This window comes from Uloborus diversus, chromosome 2 (assembly GCF_026930045.1).
Source record: "Uloborus diversus isolate 005 chromosome 2, Udiv.v.3.1, whole genome shotgun sequence".
Classification (NCBI taxonomy): Eukaryota; Metazoa; Arthropoda; class Arachnida; order Araneae; family Uloboridae; genus Uloborus; species Uloborus diversus.
In genome coordinates, this window is record NC_072732.1 from 13,343,010 (window position 1) to 13,365,432 (window position 22,423).

Consider the following 22,423-nt stretch of genomic DNA (forward strand, 5'->3'; position numbering starts at 1 on the left):
TTTTTTTCTATTTTGCAAACTTAATTTACTGAAATAACCACTCCGGGCCTACGGAGCCCCCCGCGAGCGTTCGTGTGACGAAAAGTACCGCGAGTTCTCTCGGGTTAAGCATTCTTGGAATAAATTTGTCATGTACGGCTCCTGGAACTGTTTCGTTTTTGCTAAGTTTTACCTGTTTTGTCGAACTCTGTATTTCTGTATGTAATTTTATTATGCATAAAAGTAACAGATACACTTTCATGAAGTTTAAATTATGATAAATAATTTTATTCACCATGCATTTCTATATAATGTTAATAATTGTTGCGTCTCACCCCGGATCATGTTTTTAATTGTCATGCCATTATTCGCTCCCTCCTCCAACTTGGAGCATCACCAATTGAAATCCTGTACAGTCATCGGGTTCCAGAATTGGCAGATCTTGTTATCAAGACTTTTGGAGACACCTAAACCTTTCACCCTCTTTACGTCGTTAGACACGACAACAACAACAATTGTAATCATGCGTAGTGGAGAGTAGGGACTCTGTGTCCACACCTCATCACATCACCGCGCCTAAGCGCCTGAAGAAGAAGAAGAAGAACAACAACAATTGTTACGTAAAAATGCATTTCTATATAATATGAATAATTATTATGTCGCAGTGCATACCTAACTCTCCATAGACATATTGACGTTAAATTATTTTAGTTTTAAATATATTTTGAACTGCTGCAACTTTTATTTTTTTCATTGCAAAATTAACGGCGAGAAACTTACGAAATAATTATTTTCCAATTAGACACTTTATTGCCGGATGTAGGCTTTATTATTCAGAATACAAGCACCACTGGCTCTTTGCTGCATAATAAATACGCCTCGTTTAAAATAAAAATGACTCGTGCTCATTTTCTTAATGGCATTTTACTTTAAAAGAAAGAGCCATCTTTTCTCTTGAGGTATGAATTATTAAATTTTTACTCGCTAATTAGAGGGATCCTTTTAAATATGTCGTGCAGAAATGTCAAAGATGGTTTCGGAAGCAACTCTAGGAAATTGCTTAATAAGTAGATTCCTTTTTCAGCTTTAAATATGAATGTTTTTGTGAATTGGACTCATCACCAGGGAGGACTGTAAACAGCTTCGCTCTAATAAGCGAGGTGCTTTGAATGCACTTTGAAGAATCGGGCTTCATTAGTCGACCGTGTGGCAGTAAAAAAACACAAAATCCGCTGCAGCGATGCGTGGCGATATCTGATATGCGAAACTGTAAATATTGTGAAACTATAAATGATGTACTAATATTATAAACTAGTAGTACCCGCACTGCTTTGCCCGTAATAGAAAAATTAAAAGGACTATTGGTTCACCTGTATATTTACAAATAATGTTTGGTAAATTTTCTCGCCAATTGGCTTGTACCCATGTTTCGGTTCCACGTTACGATAATTTCGTCTCTCGCCAATTGGCTTGTGCCCATGTTACGGTTCCACGTTATGATAATTACGTATCTCGCCAATTGGCTTGTGCGCATGTTACGGTTCCACGTTATGATAATTTCGTAATTTACTCGTCCATCTTAGGATATTTTTGTTCTTAAAATTAGAATAGAAAAAGAACCACATCGAATTTTCGAAAAATCGCTTCGAGGAGCACACTCCCATGCTACAAACTAACTTTGTGCCAAATTTCATGAAAATCGGCAGAACGGTCAAGGCGCTATGCGCGTCACAGAGATCCAGACATCCAGACATCCTACAGACAGAAAGACTTTGAGCTTTATTATAAGTAAAGATGATAATATTCTGACCACACGAAGAAATAACCCTTGTCAATCATTTGAGAAAACGAGTCCATTACTTGAAATAGGTAGAGAAGGAGCAAAGGGCACGTGCCATATTTTAGAGTTTAACGACATTTTGGCAATATGAAAAAAAAAAAAAGTTGCAGCAATAATTGCATCCAGTTGGCGAAAAACTAAAAATGACAAGCTTTGCATGCTTTATTGCATCCTTACTCTCACCAATTTTCAGTTCCAATTAGATATGGCAGGCATTGTTGTCTCTGACCAATAGCTGATGAAAGAAGTAAAAATAAGACCCTCCCATTTGCTTGGAATATGACCTGTCCAATGAGACATCTGCCTTGACCGTACAAAATTGAAATGTTGTTCCTCTTTGGTTGATTTCTTAAATTGCACGGTGACGTTTCAAGCTCTAGAATCAATACCACATTGCAAATTCCGTTCGTTATTTTTCCTCTGTGTATTTCCCATTCATGAAGATGGACGCTTCTGAAAGAAGGCGGAGTCAAGGGTCAACTAAAGACAGATGAACTATATTCCTTTGCAGAGTGAGTTTACCAATAAATGAAAACCTAAACACAAGCTCGTTTTAACACTTAACCGTAGCCTGATCGATAAATAAACAACTATACACAATTTCATTTTAACTTACGTCTGTCTTAAGATAGTCTGAACAATAAATGAACATATAGACTCAAATTCATAACCTCATATAGGATAAGTAAAAAAACACTTAAACTAAAACTATTTTTAACCCTTCACTTTTTACTTCCTTTTACAAAAAACGAAGTATTGTATTCGCGAAAAAAATTTCACTCAAAAATCGGCCTGATTTTCCATTTTTCTCGCCCCCGAATGAATGTTGAGTTTTTTTTTCGACCCGACCACACGTGGATATATGTCTAGGAACCTACAGACACCCGAAATATCCATTTTCACGATCCCCGAGTTAATTACAAGGAATTTTCTCGTGACGTCCGTATATACGTATGTACGTGCGTATGTGGGTATGTGCGTATGTGTGTATGTGTGTATTTGAGTATGTATCTCGTATAACTCAAAAACGGTATGTCCTAGAAAGTTGAAATTTGGTACATAGACTCCTAGTGGGGCCTAGTTGTGCACCTTTTATTCTGGTTGCATTCAGATGTACCTAAGGGGGTCTTTTGCCCCTTTTTGGTGGGAAATCATTGTTAATTTCGATGTAAACTCAAGTGGTGCTATAATTTGTCGGACACTTGGCGATATATCGCCAGTCTTTTGGTCGCCAAATTTTGTAGCCAACTTGGCGACAAATTTGTCGGATTTTTTTATTTTAAATTTGGTTTCAATTTGACCACTGTTGGTGATATTTAGAGAGTAAAAAATTGAATCACATTAAAATTGCCAATAATGGGGAAATGGCATTAAATTGGAGTAAAAGGAAGTCATGTGATGCACATATCAGCTCGTTTTTTTTTTTTTTTTTTTTTTTTTTTTTTTTTTTTTTTTTTTTTTTTTTTTTTTTTTTGGAACTTAAATGGTGAAGTATGGTGAATGTAACCAGCCACTGTTTATCAACTCAGAATCAGTTGCAACTCTTCAATAATTTATTCATGCAGTGATTATCAAATCAGAAGTTTCACATGCCAGAAGTAAAGAAAACGCATACAAAGAACATGTTCAATACATCATTCAATTATTCCTTGTAATAAAACTGTTTGCTTGTAATTCAACCAGTATAGCTTTCATAACGTCAGCACCTTAATTTGCTCTTGAACATTAAAAAATGTTAATATTTGACTTTAAAAAGCAAACCTCAACTAATAAACGCCGAAAATAATATTTAAAGGAAAACTTTTGCTTTATGAAGTGTTCACTTCATGTTATGTACACGAACCTGGTTAACCTGAAAAATGTTAACTTATGAACAAAACCTTGTGGTGTAGATAAAATTAGCTAACTTACCAAAGTTTGGTCCGGACAGACAATGTTATGTGCCACCAAACTTATATTGGTGTTTTGCAGACAAATCAGAATAATGTGACCAAAATTGAAGTTAACGTCTTTTAATGGTACTGTTAACTCCAAACGTGCCTGATGTCGTTAATACCTGAGTTTTCAATTAATATTGCATATTCGTGTTTCAGATCTAAATGAGTCCATTCTTTAGTACAAAAAAAAAACGAGCTGATGTGGGCATCATATGACTTCCTTTTACGCCAATTTAAATTCATTTCCCCATTACTGGCAATTTTAATGTGATTCAATAGTTAACTCTCTAAATATCACCAACAGTGGAAAATTGAAACAGATTTTTTAAAAAAAATCGCCAAATTTCTCGCCAAGTTGGCGACAAAACTTGGCGACCAAAAGACTGGCGATATGTCGCCGTGTCCGCCAAATTATAACACCACTTGAGTTTACATCGAAATTAACAATGATCCCTCCCCCCCCAAAAAGGGGCCAAAGACCCCTTTTGGAGCATCCGAATGCAACCGAAAAATGAGATGCACAACTAGACCCCACTAGGCGTCTAAGTACCAAATTTCAACTTTCTAGGACATTTCGTTCTTGAGTTATGCGACATACATACACACATGCGCACATACATACGTACATAGACGTCACGAGAAAACTCGTTGTAATTAACTCAGGGCTCGTCAAAATGGATATTTCGGGTGTCTGTACGTTCCTAAACATATATCCACATGTGGTCGGGTTGAAAAATAAACTCAAAACTCATTCGGAGTTGAGCAAAATGGAAATAAAGGCCGATTTTTGTGTGAAATTTTTTTCGCGAATACAATACTTTTTTTATAAAAGGAAGTAAAAAGTGTGTCATTTCCTGTAAATCTTGCACGGCCATTTCAAATTTTTTCTTACCGTAAGTCGTTCCTAATTATTTTCTTACAATTTTTTGCTTGTTATGGTAAAACTTATTTCCACTAACTACAAATATTAATTCTGAGAATTTCGCGAATGATGAATAAATTTTTTTTGATCTGAAAATTCATGTTCAAGAAAATTAATTCCAACACTAGAAAAATAATATTCTTAAAAATCTGGTGTTGATTTGAAAAATACTCTCAGTTACTTAGATTGTGAATGAAAAATAAAAAGTGTTTTATAGTTTTGAGCATGAAAACCAGGAAAAACTTTTCACACAACTCGAACTTCTTTTTTCGTTTGTAAGAAAGAATATTAATAAATTTCCTACAAAAAAGGAAAAAAAGTAGTTTCTCTATGCTTTTGAAACAGATAATATTACCCGAAATGAGAAACTCGCTTTTGATATAAGAAGAGTGAATAGAAACCGAATTCTTGCGTCTTTGGTTTTCTGCAGAGAAATATACGAAAAGTTTTCCGCATAAAAGTGCAAAGCTCTATGTCACGAATAATCTCTCTCTTTTTTTTTTTTTTTTTTGAGCAATCACGATTGCTTATTGCATTCATTTGACTGTTTTGGCGTGCTATCATTTTATTTTCCCACCGCTATCGCCGCCAGACCGCTCCGCACCATCACCGTCGACCGGCTCCTCACGATGCTGCTCCTCTAGCGAAAGCCGTCTCCAGGTTGCGTCAATATCCCTACACTTATACGCATACATACACAACTACGCACACACACACATGCACACACGCACACACACACACACATGCACACATGCACACACAAACACACACGCACACACAAACGCATACACACACGCATACATACAGACACCTACACATACACACACTCATGCCTATACACAGACACAAACACATTTGTTCTTCAGGTTGCATCCATGTCCTACACACACGCGCATACATACACAACTACACACACACACACAGGCATACACACACAAACACATACACACATACACACACACACAGGCATACACACACAAACACATACACACATACACACACACAAAAATATACACACACATACACACAACTACCCACATTCATGCCTGCACACAGACACAAACACATATGCCTACACACACATACACATACCCCCCCCCCACTCACATAATTTTACACACAACTACCCATACACTTATGCCAGCACACAGACACAAACACACATGCCTACACACACAAACACACATACCCCAAACACACAAACACACACGCCTACATACACACACTCGTGATTGCAAAAAATATATTTGAATTCAAGACGTCAAAATTCAAATTAATTTTTTTTTTTTTTTCTGAAATCTTATAAGGTGGACATCAACGAAATGCTAAAGAATATTTAACTCTTTAAGAGCCATTTGACACGTGCGCCCCCGAAGTTCAAAATTCACTTTTAAAGTTTCGAATACAAATAATTTATGAATTATCATTTCCCCATCTTATTGAGACATCAATATATTAATGTAAGCGAAGAAAACATCGGTTATAAACACATTTTATTGTGAAACAATTGCGTATGAAATGCATGCAAACTGTCATGAATTTACTCCGTAGAAAGCGGCAGGTCATGAATGATATCACACTTTTGACAACAAATTTGAACCCCCTTGTCCCGTTAAAACAAAGTGTCACATTCAACCCTTGCCTCCTCCGCCCTATTGTCACATGACATACTATATTATGTAAGCATATTTGTATTGACACAATATGTCATGTTACAGTTCATGCCCTCCTCCCTCCCTCCTTGTCACAAACTTCCGCAATTTCCCGAATCGCCTTTCGCACGCAAAGCGCGACTCATTTACAGACGACCCCTTACTGTTATTCAAGATTACTCTTTGATTAAAGATTAAATATTGATAATGTCATAAGTTATCAAATATGAGTTAAAACTTTACTAATAATAAAGCTGAAAGTATCTCTGTCCGGATCTCTGTCTGTCAGGATCTTTGTCCGGATCTCTGTCTGTCAGGATCTCTGTGACGCGCATAGCGCCTAGACTGTTCTGCCGATTTTCATGAAATCTGGCACAGAATTAGTTTGTAGCATGGGGGTGTGCACCATGAAGCGGTTTTTCGAAAATTCGATGTGGTTCTTTTTCTATTCCAATTTTTAGAACAAAATGATGGACGAGTAAATTACGAAATTATCATAACGTGAAACCGTAACATGGGCACAAACCAATTGGCGAGAAATTCACCATAAATTATTTGTAAATACACAAGCGAACCAGAAAACCTTTTAATTTTTCTACTACGGGCAAAGCCGTGCGGGTACCACTAGTATGAAATAAACACAATTTGGAACATTTCTGCGGTTTTACATCGGTCATGAACCACATGAGCGTGCATTACCTTTCCATTTGCACAATATCTGCAGAATTTTTTAACAAAACTTAACGTACATTTTATGCACGTCACCATTTAACAGTTCTTTGCATGAAATATGTTTTACTTCTTTTTCTAAGTATTTTTCGTAAAAATAAACTAAAGAAGTCCAACTTCTCGAGGCAATGGCACCCATCTTAGGGTTTATCAAGGACACGTCAACAACAACACTAAATTTACTACATCAACGGCTTTAACCATTTTAAATTACAGCATACTAGTGGCACCCGCACGGCTTTGTCCGTAGTAGAAAATTAAAAGCTCTTTTGGGTTCGCCTGTATATTTACAAATAATGTATGATGAATTTCTCGCCAATTGGCTTGCCCATGTTACGGTTCCACGTTATGATAACTTGGTAATTTACTCGTCCATCTTGTGACAATTTTGCTCGGAAAATGTTTTTAAAATTGTAATAGAAAAATAACAAAATCGAATTTTTCGAAAAAATCGCTTCGAGGTGCATACCCTCACGCTACAAACTAATTCTGTGCCAAATTTCATGAAAATCGTCCTAACGGCCTACGCGCTATGCGCGTCACAGAGATCCTGACAGTCAGAGATCCGGATAGAGAGAGATCCGGACAGAGAGAGATCTAGTCAGAGAGACTTTCAGCGTTATTATTAGTAAAGAAGAAGCACCGTTAAAACCAACTGCCAAACTGTTGTTAACATTTATCTATGTAGTTTTTGAAGCGTTTTGTGTGACTTGACGACTTAACTATTCAAACCCTTGACAGCAATTTCTTTGCACGTCTGCACTTTTTCATTCTTTAAATTTAATAACCTATCATTTTTTCTTCAAAGCTTTGTTTTTGTAGATGGAGGCACTTCAATACTTCAACCCCATAAGAAAATTAATCGAACGAAATCTATATATATATAAATGAATGTTTGTCTGTATGTCATCCATGAAGTCAAAAACTACCCGGCAGATTTGGCTGAAACTTTCACCGTTTGTTATTTTTGGTACTGGGAATGTTTATAGACCAGTTCGAAAAAAATCCGATCGATAGTTCCTTTTTTATTCCAATTTAAGTCACAATAATCCATTGGATAAATACGAATAAAATTATCGGCTGCAGAAATTAATTCGCGTGAAAGATCTCATTGATAAGAAGTTAGCTGTTGCCATTTTTCTTGAGTTTGAACAAATAAATTCTTTCTTTATTGTTTTATGGCTTTTCATGCAACGGGGGGATTTAAAACTTTTTCTATTTGATATTTTTAGCGATTGATTGATCTTGCAAACTGCGTGAGTACAAAATTTGAGTATAGTCACGGCTTCACTTGATACCTGGACCGATTATTATGAAAATTGCTATATATATATGTATTTTTCCACGGAGAAGGTGCATAATATGCTCATTGAAGCCACTCGCCACCAGGTGGCACTGCAGAGTAGCAACTTCTACCCCGTTCAACCGATTGTCATGAAAATCAGTATAATGATGTATTTTTTTGTTGGTGTAGCAACGCGCGTCGGGTACAGCTAGTGGACTATAAAAAGAAGGAAAACTGCTACTATTCACAAAAAAAAAAAAAAAAAAAATTATGTAAATCGAAAAAAAATAACTGCTGTATTAATTTATTTTTAATTTTTCTATTTCAGTTTGTTTTCCCTTCAAAAAAAAATTAAAAAAAAAGAACTATTGTAATCATATTGAAAAAGTATTTGCAAATGCCACTTTTTTCAAATACAATCATCCCATCAAAATCTAATTCTAGGACTTCCCCTTCAGTCCAAATATAGTTTTTGTATCGTATTCTTTTCTTTTCATTGTAATGATTGCATCATTCCATCCTCCCTACCAGGCAAAGAAAACAATACCAATGTAAAATAAATTAATCCTACCCAACACTCTAAAAATGAAAATATTGCTTTAGTCGTTCCAATATTTATATTAAATTCAAAGTCGGAAGTAAGGAAACAAAAGATGAACTCCGATTTGGAAAGATTATTGCATTCAATGATTCTACGTATGAAAATGTAGCCGGCAATCTTTCTCAAGTACATTTTTTTTCCTTTATCTGCAATAATTTCTGAAAAATTCTTTCATGGCTTCTGCGTAGAGCGTTTCCAAGCAATTCTGTGTATTTCATCCTCTTCGAACTAAAAATAGCGTATTTCAGTAAAATTTTATTATTTTTTTTATGTACGTGGAAGTTTATGTTTTCTTCATGATGCAAAATATTTCATCAACTGTAAAAGCATCAAATATAAACTATAACGAACGTTTTTGTGAAAAATATTTTGCTTCTGTTGTAGTTCTTCGCCTGATTCTTAAATTTAGTTAGAAAGATAACTAAATAATTAAAGAAAATAGTGCACATTGCATAAACAAAATGACGTAATTAAAAGAAAATTTCTACGAAACTGTGATTCCATTAAATCCTTTAGTAAATGATGCAACTAATTTATTAATGCAATTACGTTACTTAAAATGTAGTTGTATCGTTTACTAGAAACTTTTGTGGAGTCCTAGATTTCTAGAGATCTTCGAGCAATTTGGCAGGTTTTTTTCTTCTTCTTTTCTTCTTTTTTACGGTGTATATTAATTTTATTGTTTGACTTCCTTGAACATGATTATTCCATTTAATCATCTAACACTTTGAAAAGATAAACCATCATCTAAAGGCAATGGGGTGATTTCCTTCAGTCAAAAGTACTACTTTTAGTCGCTGAAATTGATAGAATGAGTAAAAAATAATATGATCCAGAAAATACTTTCATTTTCCCAACAGGTATTTTTTAATTAATTTTTTTAAATGTCCGATTTTTCAAACAAGGCGTGGTCTTTATGACGTCACAAATGATGTAATTTTGGCGCATCTTTCCACGTTATGATAATCAACAAGCGAATCAAAATTGCGCTCTATGCTTGCTATCAACCATATCGTTGCCAATACACGAGAGTAAAGATGTGAATTAACACTAGAAAGACGGAGGGGCCTGTGTGGCCCCTCGCGTAGTTTGTCGTTTAATAACTCGGATAATATCTAACGGAACTTAATGGAATTTTCTGACTTTTCATTATGTGACCCTATTTGAATGCTTGTTTAATCATTTAATCATTCGCCTCATAGTACTGTTAATATTGATCCTTATACCTAGAAAAGACGGGAGGAGCCACAGGGGCCCCTAAGCATTTTGACAATTAAAAAATTTATTTTTTTCCTTTCTCCTAATTGTTGTAGCATAAAAAAAATGCCATTCACTCTAGTTCAACCTGTAACTTCCTCTTTATGCAGCCGATTGGATATCCAAGTGCTATAAACAGCACTGACTGCTTACCATCCTAACGGTGGCCATTGCTCTTAGAAAGGAAAACTAATTCAAACTTTTGGCCAGTATAGAGAGAAAAACTAAAAATAATTAAGTACTAAGTTTTTATTTAGTCATGAAAGAAGGTGTATCAGGCATGTGGACTCCCTCAGGAAGAATTTTTAAAAGAATTCACTCCAAAAATGGGTATGGGCCACACTGGTCCCTTCAGTCTTTCTAGGTATACAGAAAATGTTAGTCGTTCTAGTGTTAAATATTTTGCTCTGTGATTGGCAACACAGAATGGCGTTTCATCATTTGTGATGTCACACGACAGAAGCGTAAACAATGAAAGCGCACAGATTTCAGTAATTTTTTTAAAACTATTAAACTTAAACAAATTATTTAAAAAATGGTCAGATCCTATGTTTTTAAGCATGCTCTTTCAGAAAAAAAAAATACTTTTAAAATTTTGGAAACGACCCCATAAGTTTATCGTCAAACGTCACGAGAAAACTCGTTGTAATTAACTCGGGAAACGTCAAAATGGATATTTCGGGCGCCTATACGTTCTTAGGTACATATGTACGTGTGGTCGGGTCGAAAAAAAAACAAAACATTCATTCGGGGGTGAACAAAATGGAAATTATTCCGATTTTTGAGTGAAAATTTTTTCGCGAATACAATACTTCCTTTTTTGTAAAAGGAAGTAAAAAAAACTTTAAACTCTAGAAGTAATAATTAAGATACCAAATCCTTAAAAAAAATCTTTATTTACCGCAGGCTAGAAATACCTTGAGTTATGAATCGTAAATCTTTCTATGCTTCCGTTTTTGCATTCGTTATTCATATTTGTCTGAAATGAATTACATTATTTTTAAAGTTAAACTTTTAAATGATGCATTACTTCAGTTTATAAATAAATGCAACATGATGATAAAACTTAGAAGACTTCGACAGAAATTGTGACAACGTATTCCGAAACACTAACATATTAGAACTCTAATTTTTAGTAAAACAATCAAAAAATGTTTTGAAATATTTCCTGTCAGCTTTAGCAACTAGTTCTTTTCTTCTGCTTGATTGTAACTTTATTTAATTAATTTAAAATTCCTTTTTAAGATAAAATTACGAAAACGAATGCCTCAGAAAAACAAAAACAAAAGTAGTATAAATTATTAAAATAATTTTTATGTCGTATCCGAAATGAATCCAGAATACCAGAAAAGAAAATTGATATACTGAGTAAAAATGAATTCAATCCTCCAGTTGAATTTTTCAATGAAAAAAAAGAAAGAAATCCACAGGTATTTTAAATCGTCTTGCGAGGGTGCATGGAGGGAAGGATGATAGAAAACAAATCGGTGTCATTTGGACTATCCATACAAGAGATAAAAGGTTTTTCACGGAGATTGTTTATTTTTCCCAGTAAAACGTTTTTTTGAAATATTCTTCCGAAAAACGATTTCTTTTGTAAAAATGGATGCGTTTCTTTCGTAAACCGAGATAAAGATCCTCATCTTTTATAAATTTACGACATGCGTTTGTGTGTACTTTTGTCTTTGCATTCGAAAGTGGAAGGATTTCATGTGACGCAATGCGGGGAATAGCGATATATTTTTATTGATAACTAATGGCACCCGCACGGCTTCGCCCGTAATAGAAAAATTAAAGGTCTTTTGGTTTGCCTGTATATTTACAAATAATGTATGGTGAATTTTCTCGCCAATTGGCTTGTACCGACGTTACAGTTCTACGTTATGATAATTTCGTATCTCGCCAATTGGCTTGTGCCCATGTTACGGTTCCACGTTATGATAATTTCGTAATTTATGATAGTTTTTTTCTTAAAATTGGAATAAAAAAAGAACAACATCGAATTTTCGAAAAATCGCTTCGAGGTGCTCACCCCCATGCTACAAACTAACTTTGTGCCAAATTTCATGAAAATCGGCCGAACGGTTTAGGCGCTATGCGCGTCACAGACATCCAGACATCTAGACATCCAGACATCCAGACAGAGAGACTTTCAGCTTTATTATTAGTAAAGATAAAGAAGTTTAACAAGTATTTTGTGTGTACACTTGCGGTAATCCAGTTTTCATCCTGAATTATCTAAATTTGGAGTTTTAGCTGTAGCACACATAAATTCATAACATATCACTTCCTAATCAATGCTTGGAAAATTTACTCTTTCCGAAGATACATTCAACTCTTCCCAGCAAAAAGTTGATTCCTGTAATACAGGGTGCGGAGAAAGTTCCCACAATTTTATTAGATACTAGTGGCACCCGCACGGCTTCGCCCGTAATAGAAAAAATTAAAGGTCTTTTGGTTCGCTTGTATATTTACAAATAATGTATGGTGAATTTTCTCGCCAATTGGCTTGTACCGATGTTACAGTTCCACGTTATGATAATTTCGTATCTCGCCAATTGGCTTGTGCCCATGTTACGGTTCCACGTTATGATAATTTCGTCATTTATGATAGTTTTTTTTCTTAAAATTGGAATAAAAAAAGAACCACATCAAATTTTCGAAAAATCGCTTCGAGGTGCACACCCCCATGCTACATACTAACTGTGTGCCAAATTTCATGAAAATCGGCCGAACGGATTAGGCGCTATGCGCGTCACAGACATCCTACAGACATCCCACAGACATCCAGACATCCAGACATCCTCCGGACAGAGAGACTTTCTGCTTTATTATTAGTAACTAGTGGCACCCGCACGGCTTCGCCCGTAATAGAAAAATTAAAGGTCTTTTGGTTCGCTTGTATATTTACAAATAAAGTATGGTGAATTTTCTCGTCAATTGGCTTGTACCGACGTTACGGTTCCACGCTATGATAATTTCGTATCTCGCCAATTGGCTTGTGCCCATGTTACGGTTCCACGTTACGATAATTTCGTAATTTATGATAGTTTTTTTCTTAAAATTGGAATAAAAAAAGAACCACATCGAATTTTCGAAAAATCGCTTCGAGGTGCACACCCCCATGCTACATACTAACTTTGTGCCAAATTTCATGAAAATCGGCCGAACGGTTTAGGCGCTATGCGCGTCACAGACATCCTACAGATATCCTACAGACATCCTACAGACATCCAGACATCTAGACATCCTCCGGACAGAGAGACTTTCTGCTTTATTATTAGTAAAGAAGATGATAATTTCGTATCTCGCCAATTGGCTTGTGCCCATGTTACGGTTCCACGTTAGGATGATTTCGTAATTTATGATAGTCTTTTTCTTAAAATTGGAATAAAAAAAGAACCACATCGAATTTTCGAAAAATCGCTTCGAGGTGCACACCCCCATGCTACATACTAACTTTGTGCCAAATTTCATGAAAATCGGCCGAACGGTTTAGGCGCTATGCGCGTCACAGACATCCTACAGATATCCTACAGACATCCTACAGACATCCTACAGACATCCAGACATCTAGACATCCTCCGGACAGAGAGACTTTCTGCTTTATTATTAGTAAAGAAGATTTCAACAGGCTGTAACTAATACATAATTTAACAAATCAACAAGTTAAAGCAATAAAAACGCTTTACTGAAACAATAATAATAACATTAAACAAAAAGAATTATAACAATTGTTCAAAGTTGGCTCCTTGGGCTTCAATACATTTACGGAGCCGCAGTCTGAAATTGCCAAAGATGCGCGCGCACGCATCCACCGTTATCTCATTCCAGGCATTTTGCAGTGATTGGAAGACCACTCTGTGGACGGTCGGCAGTCCCTCCAGTCTCCTTGTAGCGTTTCACAGCGTCATAGACTGTTTTACTCTTCAATCCAGTCATTCGAATAATATCGGCTGTTTTCATTCCCTTCTTCTGTAATTCAACGACAGTAACACGCACATTTTCACGATTCGTAGCTCACTAACTCAATGAACTAATGATTAAACCTCAATTAACCTCAGAACAAATGAACAAGATTAAACCTCAGAACAAATGATTAAACCTCAATTAACCTCAGAACAAATGAACAAGATTAAACCTCAGAACAAATGATTAAACCTCAAATACTTTTAATGCCAATAAACAATATGTGCCAAATAAATCGCCAACATACGATTTTAACGCCATAAAAAGTTTTAAACAAAATTGTGGGAACTTTCTCCGCATCCTGTACAATGTGTCACCCTCATCCAAGTTGCTAGAAATACCAAGCAAAACATCTTTATCCGGAGATAACATTGTTAAGAAAAGTATGTAATTAAAAAACGCATTCCCACTTTTTATGAAGCAATAACTTTAATAATAAAACCTCTCATAAATTTCTTCATTCCTTTCAATGTAGGATATATCCCCAAATAAAGCAGATCTCTGGGTCATTTGTCATTTACAACAACACTCAATGAAAAATTGAAGTCGTGTTTAGTATGACGTGTCTTTGGTCTGTCGGTGAAGTTGGTACTGAATGTCAAGCGCTTTTTTCGCACGAGACACTCATGATAAATGAAAAGTGAAAATTCAGAAATAATTCGCTTGACTTTTTGAAATTCAACGGAGAAAAATGAATTAAATGCATTCAATCATCAAAAAAAAAAAATAAAAAAGGATGTGTGCTCTCTAGTTTTATGACATACAAGGAAGTTTACATCCACTTGACACTCGGAATTTTTCTCGAATAAATTTGGGTATGTAACGCAAAGCTGGGCAGCTAGTGCTTTTATTAAAATTTGTAGCGTAGAGAAAATCATTAAATGAAAGATCTGTTGTCATTTTTTTCTCGAATATGAACAAATAAAATTACGGCTATTGTTATGAGGCTTATCCTGTAATCGAGAGATTTAAAAGTGTTTCCTTTTTTGGCTATTTTTCCGAAATCTTTCTGAAATTTTACTGTTTTTTGAGCAATCACGATTGCTTATTGCTTTCATTTGACTGTTTTTGGCGTCCTATCATTTTATTTTCCCACCGCCACCCTCCGCACCATCACCGTCGACCGGCTCCTCACGATGCTGCTCCTCTAGCGAAAGCCGTCTCCAGGTTGCATCCATGTCCTACACACACGCGCATGCATACACAACTACACACACACGCACACACATACACACACAAACACACACATACACTTACACACATACACACACCTACACCTACACACACAAACACTTACACACATACACACCTACACCTACACACACATACACTTACACACATACACACACATACACCTACACACACAAACACATACACACACACAAAAACATACACACACAACTACCCACACATTCATGCCTGTACACAGACACAAACACATATGCCTACACACACATATACATACCCCACCCCCACGCACACATTCGTACACACAACTACCCACACACTTACGCCAGCACACAGACACAAACACACATGCCTACCCACACATACACAAACACATACACACACACAAAACCATACACACACAACTACCCACACATTCATGCCTGTACACAGACACAAACACATATGCCTACACACACATATACATACCCCACCCCCACGCACACATTCGTACACACAACTACCCACACACTTATGCCAGCACACAGACACAAACACACATGCCTACACACACATACACATACCCCTACACACAAACACACATACCCCCCCACAAACAAACACACACGCCAACACACACACTCGTGATTGCGAAAAACATAATTTGAATTCAAGATGTCAAAATTCAAATTTTTTTTTTTTTTCAAACCCGATTGTTGAACACGCGTCACTTGACACAACTTTTACTTTTGAGGTAGGCCCTGCAAAGCCGGGCGACGCAGCTGGTAATAATAATAATCATAGTAACTGGTTTAACAGCAAAGCACAAATACAAACTCCCAACTGCAGTAACCATTTACAGGGCGAGTAAAGAATGCAACAGTTAAAAAAAAAATTCAAATGCACTTAAGTCATTTTCCTGAGATAATAGCATTGGATGAAATTTCTTTATCGTGCTTTGGAGCTTATTAATTTTCCACCACAATACCCGTACATTTCGTAATCTTAAAAATCAAAATAATTTGAAATGCAGAATAAAGCATTTTCGGGGAGTCGAGCTTTTTTTCCTTTTGCTTGATCCATGGACTCGAGAAGAACAACAGCAACAACAAGTTATTTTAAAAGAGACACCTTGCTGTAAAAACAGTGACACGCCCATTCTCCTCACAGTTACATTTGTCGAATCGGAAAACCCCTAAGGTCAGAACTGTTATGACCTTAAAAGAAATATAATAATAATAAACAAATAAACAAACATATTGTAAAATAAGTAAAGTCTGAGCTCTGCAAGATTTTTATTGTAAAAGCATTTTATGAAAACTTTTCAAGCCATTTAATAATTTTTAAGTTATTTTATTTTAAACAGATCGTCACTGATACCTTTTTTTGGACAATACAACCCAAATTCAAAATAATGGAATACTTCCCACTTTTTGGAAAAAAGTTTATTCTAACCAAATATAAGTGCAAATTAGTCATTTAAATGAACGTGCCACCTTTTCTAGAGCTTAAAATGTGCATTTCATTTCAAATATACTCAATTAAAAATAATCTTAGAAAGAATAATCCAAAAGTTTATAGTGATGAAGATTTGCATTGAGTCAAGAAATTAGAATATTCAAATTAAAGGGGGAACAAAAACTTTCAAAATAAACAATATCAATACTAGAATGTGTTATTTTTGCTGGATTCAATGTTTTAATCGTTTATGACACTGATTCTACCACCTTTTTCCATTAATCGCTTCTGACACTGTTTCCATATCCTCTTCAATGCGGCAACGAGTTTAATTTTGTTCGCGGGCACCAGGTCTTGAACTGCTTTTTTTAGATTTGACGGTACCAAAAATTCTTGATTGTATTGATATTGGTAGAGTTGCTTGACCAGTTTAATACCAAAAATCCTCTTTGTGTTTAAAATCTCCGAGTTGATTTAGAGATGTGACACGGAGTAGAATCTTGCTGAAAGATAAAAGTGTCACTAAATGTGTAACTGCTCTGCCTCAGATGAAGTATCATGCAGTATTATTGATAAACAGAGGAAGTCACGCATTGTTTCATTTTACGCGATATACATAACTTCCCAATTCCAGCAGCCATCATGCACCCACAAACCAAGAAGGATGTGTCAAAGTGAGGAGAACGTCTTACACAAGATTTCTCATACTCTTTTCTTTTTAAACGTCAAACCTGAACAACTTTTTTTGCTTACAAATATTTCAAAAAAAGATTCATCACTGAATATAATCCTTTTCCAACCTTGTTGCCTCTGTTTGAGCTTCTCTTTGCTCCAGGAGAGTAGTGCACGTATCTGCTTCATGTTTATCTTTGGTCTTACTTCGTAGATCCTCAATTAAAATCGCAGTTTATGCAACCGTGCCATCAAGCAGTTGGCGTGGATAAGATAACTATACATTCTGTCCAACACTTATGGACATAAGAAGCATTTTTCAACGATTATTTTGAACAAATTACTTTAATCTGGGTTCATCTCTTCCAGGTGTTACAATTTATCTACTTCGTTTACTTCGGTTACTTTTTAGTTGGTCAGTCCTTCTATATTCCTTTAAAATCTTACGTAACATAGATTATAAAAGGTTCATTTGAATTGAGTTGGATAGTTTTTTCTAACTTTAAGAAATAATACAATATGTAACTTCGTTTTTTTTTCCTATTTATCACCTTGACGACCCATTTTGAGCAGTAAAAGATTTTTAAAAGAGCGTAAAGTTATCCGAGCGCCAAGCTCCATATTTGTGACAAACTATAGGGTAACAGGTATGCAAATATGTTTGCTACTTTTTAAAATTTACATTGAATGAATAGATTATTCTAATTTTTTGACCCAAATAAAAAATCTATCTATTTTTCCAATGTGTTAATGATCCATAAATTAATAAAATGATATCTGAAAAGTGTTTTAAATTGCTTTACCCATTCATGAATAATGGGTTTTAGTCTTTTTAATTTGCATGCGTTCATTTTTCCCGACTCAGGGACAAGTTTTGTTCGAACAGTTCATATATTCTATTATTTTGAATTTGGGTAGTCAATCAGTGATAACCTTGCACGTGGTTTCTAACTGGCTTTAGTCACCGTCAAATATTTCCTTTAGTCACTTTCTCTCGAATGCAGTCCTTACGATATCAAAATAATTGCGGATGCAATTACATTAAACTTCCAATTATCCACGGAATTGGGTGTCACAAGTGTCGCGGATAGTAAGAAATTGCGGATAATCCGCAAAAAGGCTAAAATGAGGGACAAAAAAGGTAAAAATTGCCCTTCCTCAAAAACTTAGCTGTATTGATACATAATAATTTCTTCAAACAGTGAAAATGTATACAGTATAATAAAAAAATTTGAATTTTTGCACAGCAGAACTTAGCATCAATAAAGAACAAGTGTACGTACGTACGATGAAGAAAGCACAATGAATAAATTAAACGAAAGCAACCGAGTTTAATTACAATTTTTCGACCAAAAAAAAAACAGCCATTGGTATTTTTACTTCCTTTTACAAAAAATTAAATATTGTATTCGCGAAAAAATTTTTTACTCAAAAATCGGCCTTAATTTCCATTTTGCTTTCTCCCGAATGAATGTTGAGTTTCGACCCGACCACACGTGAATATATGCCTTGGAACGTACAGACACCCAAAATATGCATTTTTACGATCCCCGAGTTATTTACAACGAGTTTTCTCGTGACGTCCGTATGTACGTATGTATGTGCGTATGTGCGGATGTGCGTTTGTGCGTATGTATGTCGCATAACTCAAGAACGGTATGTACTAGAAATTTGAAATTTGGTACGTAGACTCCTAGTGGGGTCTAGTTGTGCACCTCCCTTTTTAGTTGTTTTTTGTATATTCAGAGAGCTTTCCGAGATTTTTTACAGTATATGATGTGCGTACGTGCGTATGTGCGTATGTATGTCGCATAACTCAAGAACGGCACGTCCTAGAAAGTTTAAATTTGGTATGTAGACTCCTAGTATGGTCTAGTTGTGCACCTCCCTTTTTAGTTGCATTCGGGTGTTTCTAAAGGCGTCTTTTGCCCCTTTTGGGGGGAAATCATTGTTAATTTTGATGTAAACTCAAGTGGTGTTACAATTTGGCGGACACTTGGCGATATATCGCCAGTTTTTTGGTCGCCAAGATTTGTCGCGAACTTGGCGACAAATTTGGCGATTTTTTAATACATTTTTATTTTTTTTAAATCTGGTTTCAATTTGGCCACTGGTGGTGATATTTAGAGAGTAAACTATTGAATCACATTAAAATTGCCAATAATGGGAAAATGACATTAAATTGGAGTAAAAGGAAGTCATGTGATGCACACATCAGCTCGGTTTTTTCTTGCGAAACTGCATGTTCCGGCTTGGAATACAACTCGCGAATAATCCGCTCGCAGATACTCGGGAGTTAAATGTACCTTAATTCTGCGAACCTATTCCGAGCGCACCAGCATTGCCGGGCTCCATTCTGTCTTTCCGTGTCTTCATTCTTGGCAGCTATGCATAATGCAATGAGTCTTTCTCTCGTAGATGGTCGCTATAGCGTACTCCCCTCAGGGAGCTCTAAGGGAGCAAGAGTCGCGAATCTAGTAGCCCATGACATTCTTTTTTTAAGAGTAAATTTCGTGGTATAAATGAATTATTAAAAGAACAGCTTACTAAAATCGTGAAAGCAAAAACGAACGCTCATCAAAAATTTGCAATCGCAAAAGCGAAATCTTTTTCTACACACAAGTATGTAAATTTTTCATTTCCGGTCCTTTTCGAAACATGATCATTCTATTAAATTTTCATATTGAGTACAGTCGGACCTCAATAACTCGAATATTCCTTTATCTCGAAGTTTTTATTGGGTCGTTAACTCTTGAGAGTCTCAAGTTGAGACTACTATGGAAACTCCGCATAACTCGTACTACTAATAACTCAAACGTTTTAGCCAGTTCCTTGGGACTTCGAGTTATCGAGAGTTGACTATTTATTTTTCTAAAAGTGGCGGTAAACCTTTCTCGATTTTCCTCTAAATACTTTGTATTCCCAGTTGGCAGTCCTTGCGACATCGAGCGAGTGCAATTACCTCAATTCTGCGAGCCCATTCCCCAGATCCACTATTTCTTTCTGTTCGTGGCAGCTCTGAAAGACGTGCTTTCTTTCGCAGGTGGCCGCTACAGCGTGCTCCCCACCGGCGAGCTCTACATCCGAGGGGTCACGCAGGCCGACGGACAGAAGAGTTACAGCTGCCAGACACGCCACCGACTCACCGGGGACTCGGTCGTCAGTGCCTCCGCCGGAAGCCTCTTTGTCACAGGTAACCTTTCTTCCATCCTCCCTTCCGTGACACTCTCACTTCCGACTGACTTAGAACCATAGACTAATAATAAGAGTAGACCGAGCTTTCTCATTCTTGCTGATGAAGAAAATTGGTTCATAGATGTATCATGTGTCTAGTGGAAGGGCTTGGCGAAGACTTTGGCAGCATGGTTGCTAGATGGCAGCATTATCCATAGTTTGGCACTCGACATGTACTTTATGACAATGTGTTTTCATTAAAAAAAAACATCCAGGTGCAGAGATTGAACTGTTTTTCTTTTAGTTATGCATTATTTTGACATTAGTAATAGTTTTTGATCAGTTTTCGGTAACTTTTATTTCATTTGGAGCTGTCAGCGGTGGCGTGAACGAAATGGCGTAAACGTTTTGCGTTAACGCAAAAATGTACTAATCGGTATCTTAAATTGAAACTGTAGGTAAAAATCTTACCGTTTGCTGATTCTTCTTGGTCACTTGCATCTTTTATTGCTTAGAGAGTTATTGAAATTGACTAAAGAAAATGCACAATACTATCTAAACGAAAAACTCACTAGATTAACAAAATATTTCCAACTTAGAATAACAAATTTACAAATCGGACTCCATAAAAGATCATTCATCCGTGTTCCATCAATTCTATTTATTTTATTTCGTGCTGGCGTTGATCGTCTGCTACGATTAACGCCCGCTGTTGCTAGGATATCCACCAGTCACATGGTTTATTTTATGAGCAGCAAAAGGGTTGCCATAGCTCGGTCTACTCTTATTATTAGTCTATGCTTGGAACTCCTTTATGTGACAGGCCCGACATATTGGATCCAGCCTTATTTTGAGTAAGCTTCCGATTATCCGCGGGTAGGTCATCCTATTTGGGGTTTATTCGTGGCCTTTCGCATCTTTTATTTTATTCTTTTGTGAAAATTTACTGAATGTAGGAAAACGCTCGCGTTTTAATTATAAAGTATTATATTTTATACAGTCGACTCCCGCTACAACGTGATCCGACTTACGCGAAATGGCTATAACGCGATTTTTTCCCCCGGTAAAGAATTTTATTCCTAACGCAAATTCTTCACCAGCAACATGAAAATTTTCCGAAGAGAATCGCGGTTTTTTCGAGAATGGACCTTCATCCCTTTAGCATCGCTAAGAGCGAAAGTTCCCACACCGTACTAGTCTAAACATCGCTTATACAAATAACTACTCCTCATTTTCCATTTATTTTTTTCATTCTATATGGGAAAGTTGATGAAATATAATGACACCTAAGATCGCTGTTTCATTTAAAGTTTGTGTGAAGGTAGAAAGAAAAAGAGAAAGTTTCAACAACTATAGTGCATTTGTTTTTCTTACTACATAATATACGTACCGTAGTCGCTTATTATGTGAACTTAACTTAATATGTGAAAAATCTATTTTTTGACATTCTAGTTTCCTTCTTCCTCCTCCCTGTCAATGGCAGCAAATCTTCTGAGGCTGCCGATCCTTGACTGGTTGAAACCCTATTTTTAAATCTCCACTTTCAATTCGAATATTTCCGAGAGGATGAGAGGTTTAATGTTCCAGAAACGCGAGGAGTTAAATGCGAGAAGGGAAGCCTTCGTTTCGTCTTCGAAGTCAACTGCACGTCTTTCGGCTTCTCCCGCGCCGCAAGAGCGCATGAAGTCACTTCCTGTGCCATTTGACGTCACAAGCGCTTGAACTTTGAAAATTAATTTTAAAAAACTACTTATCGTATCGCAAAATTTTTTTCACCTATG

General features: G+C 36.1%; 1 protein-coding gene across 1 annotated transcript in view; it reads left to right on the forward strand.

The window, feature by feature from the left end:
• Positions 1-22,423, forward strand: part of LOC129217817 (cell adhesion molecule Dscam2-like) — a 234,892-nt gene that overhangs the window by 76,655 nt on the left and 135,814 nt on the right. The window contains exon 4 of the mRNA XM_054852155.1: positions 20,512-20,661. Coding sequence (XP_054708130.1) covers positions 20,512-20,661 — 150 coding nt within the window. The remainder of the gene's footprint in view (positions 1-20,511; positions 20,662-22,423) is intronic.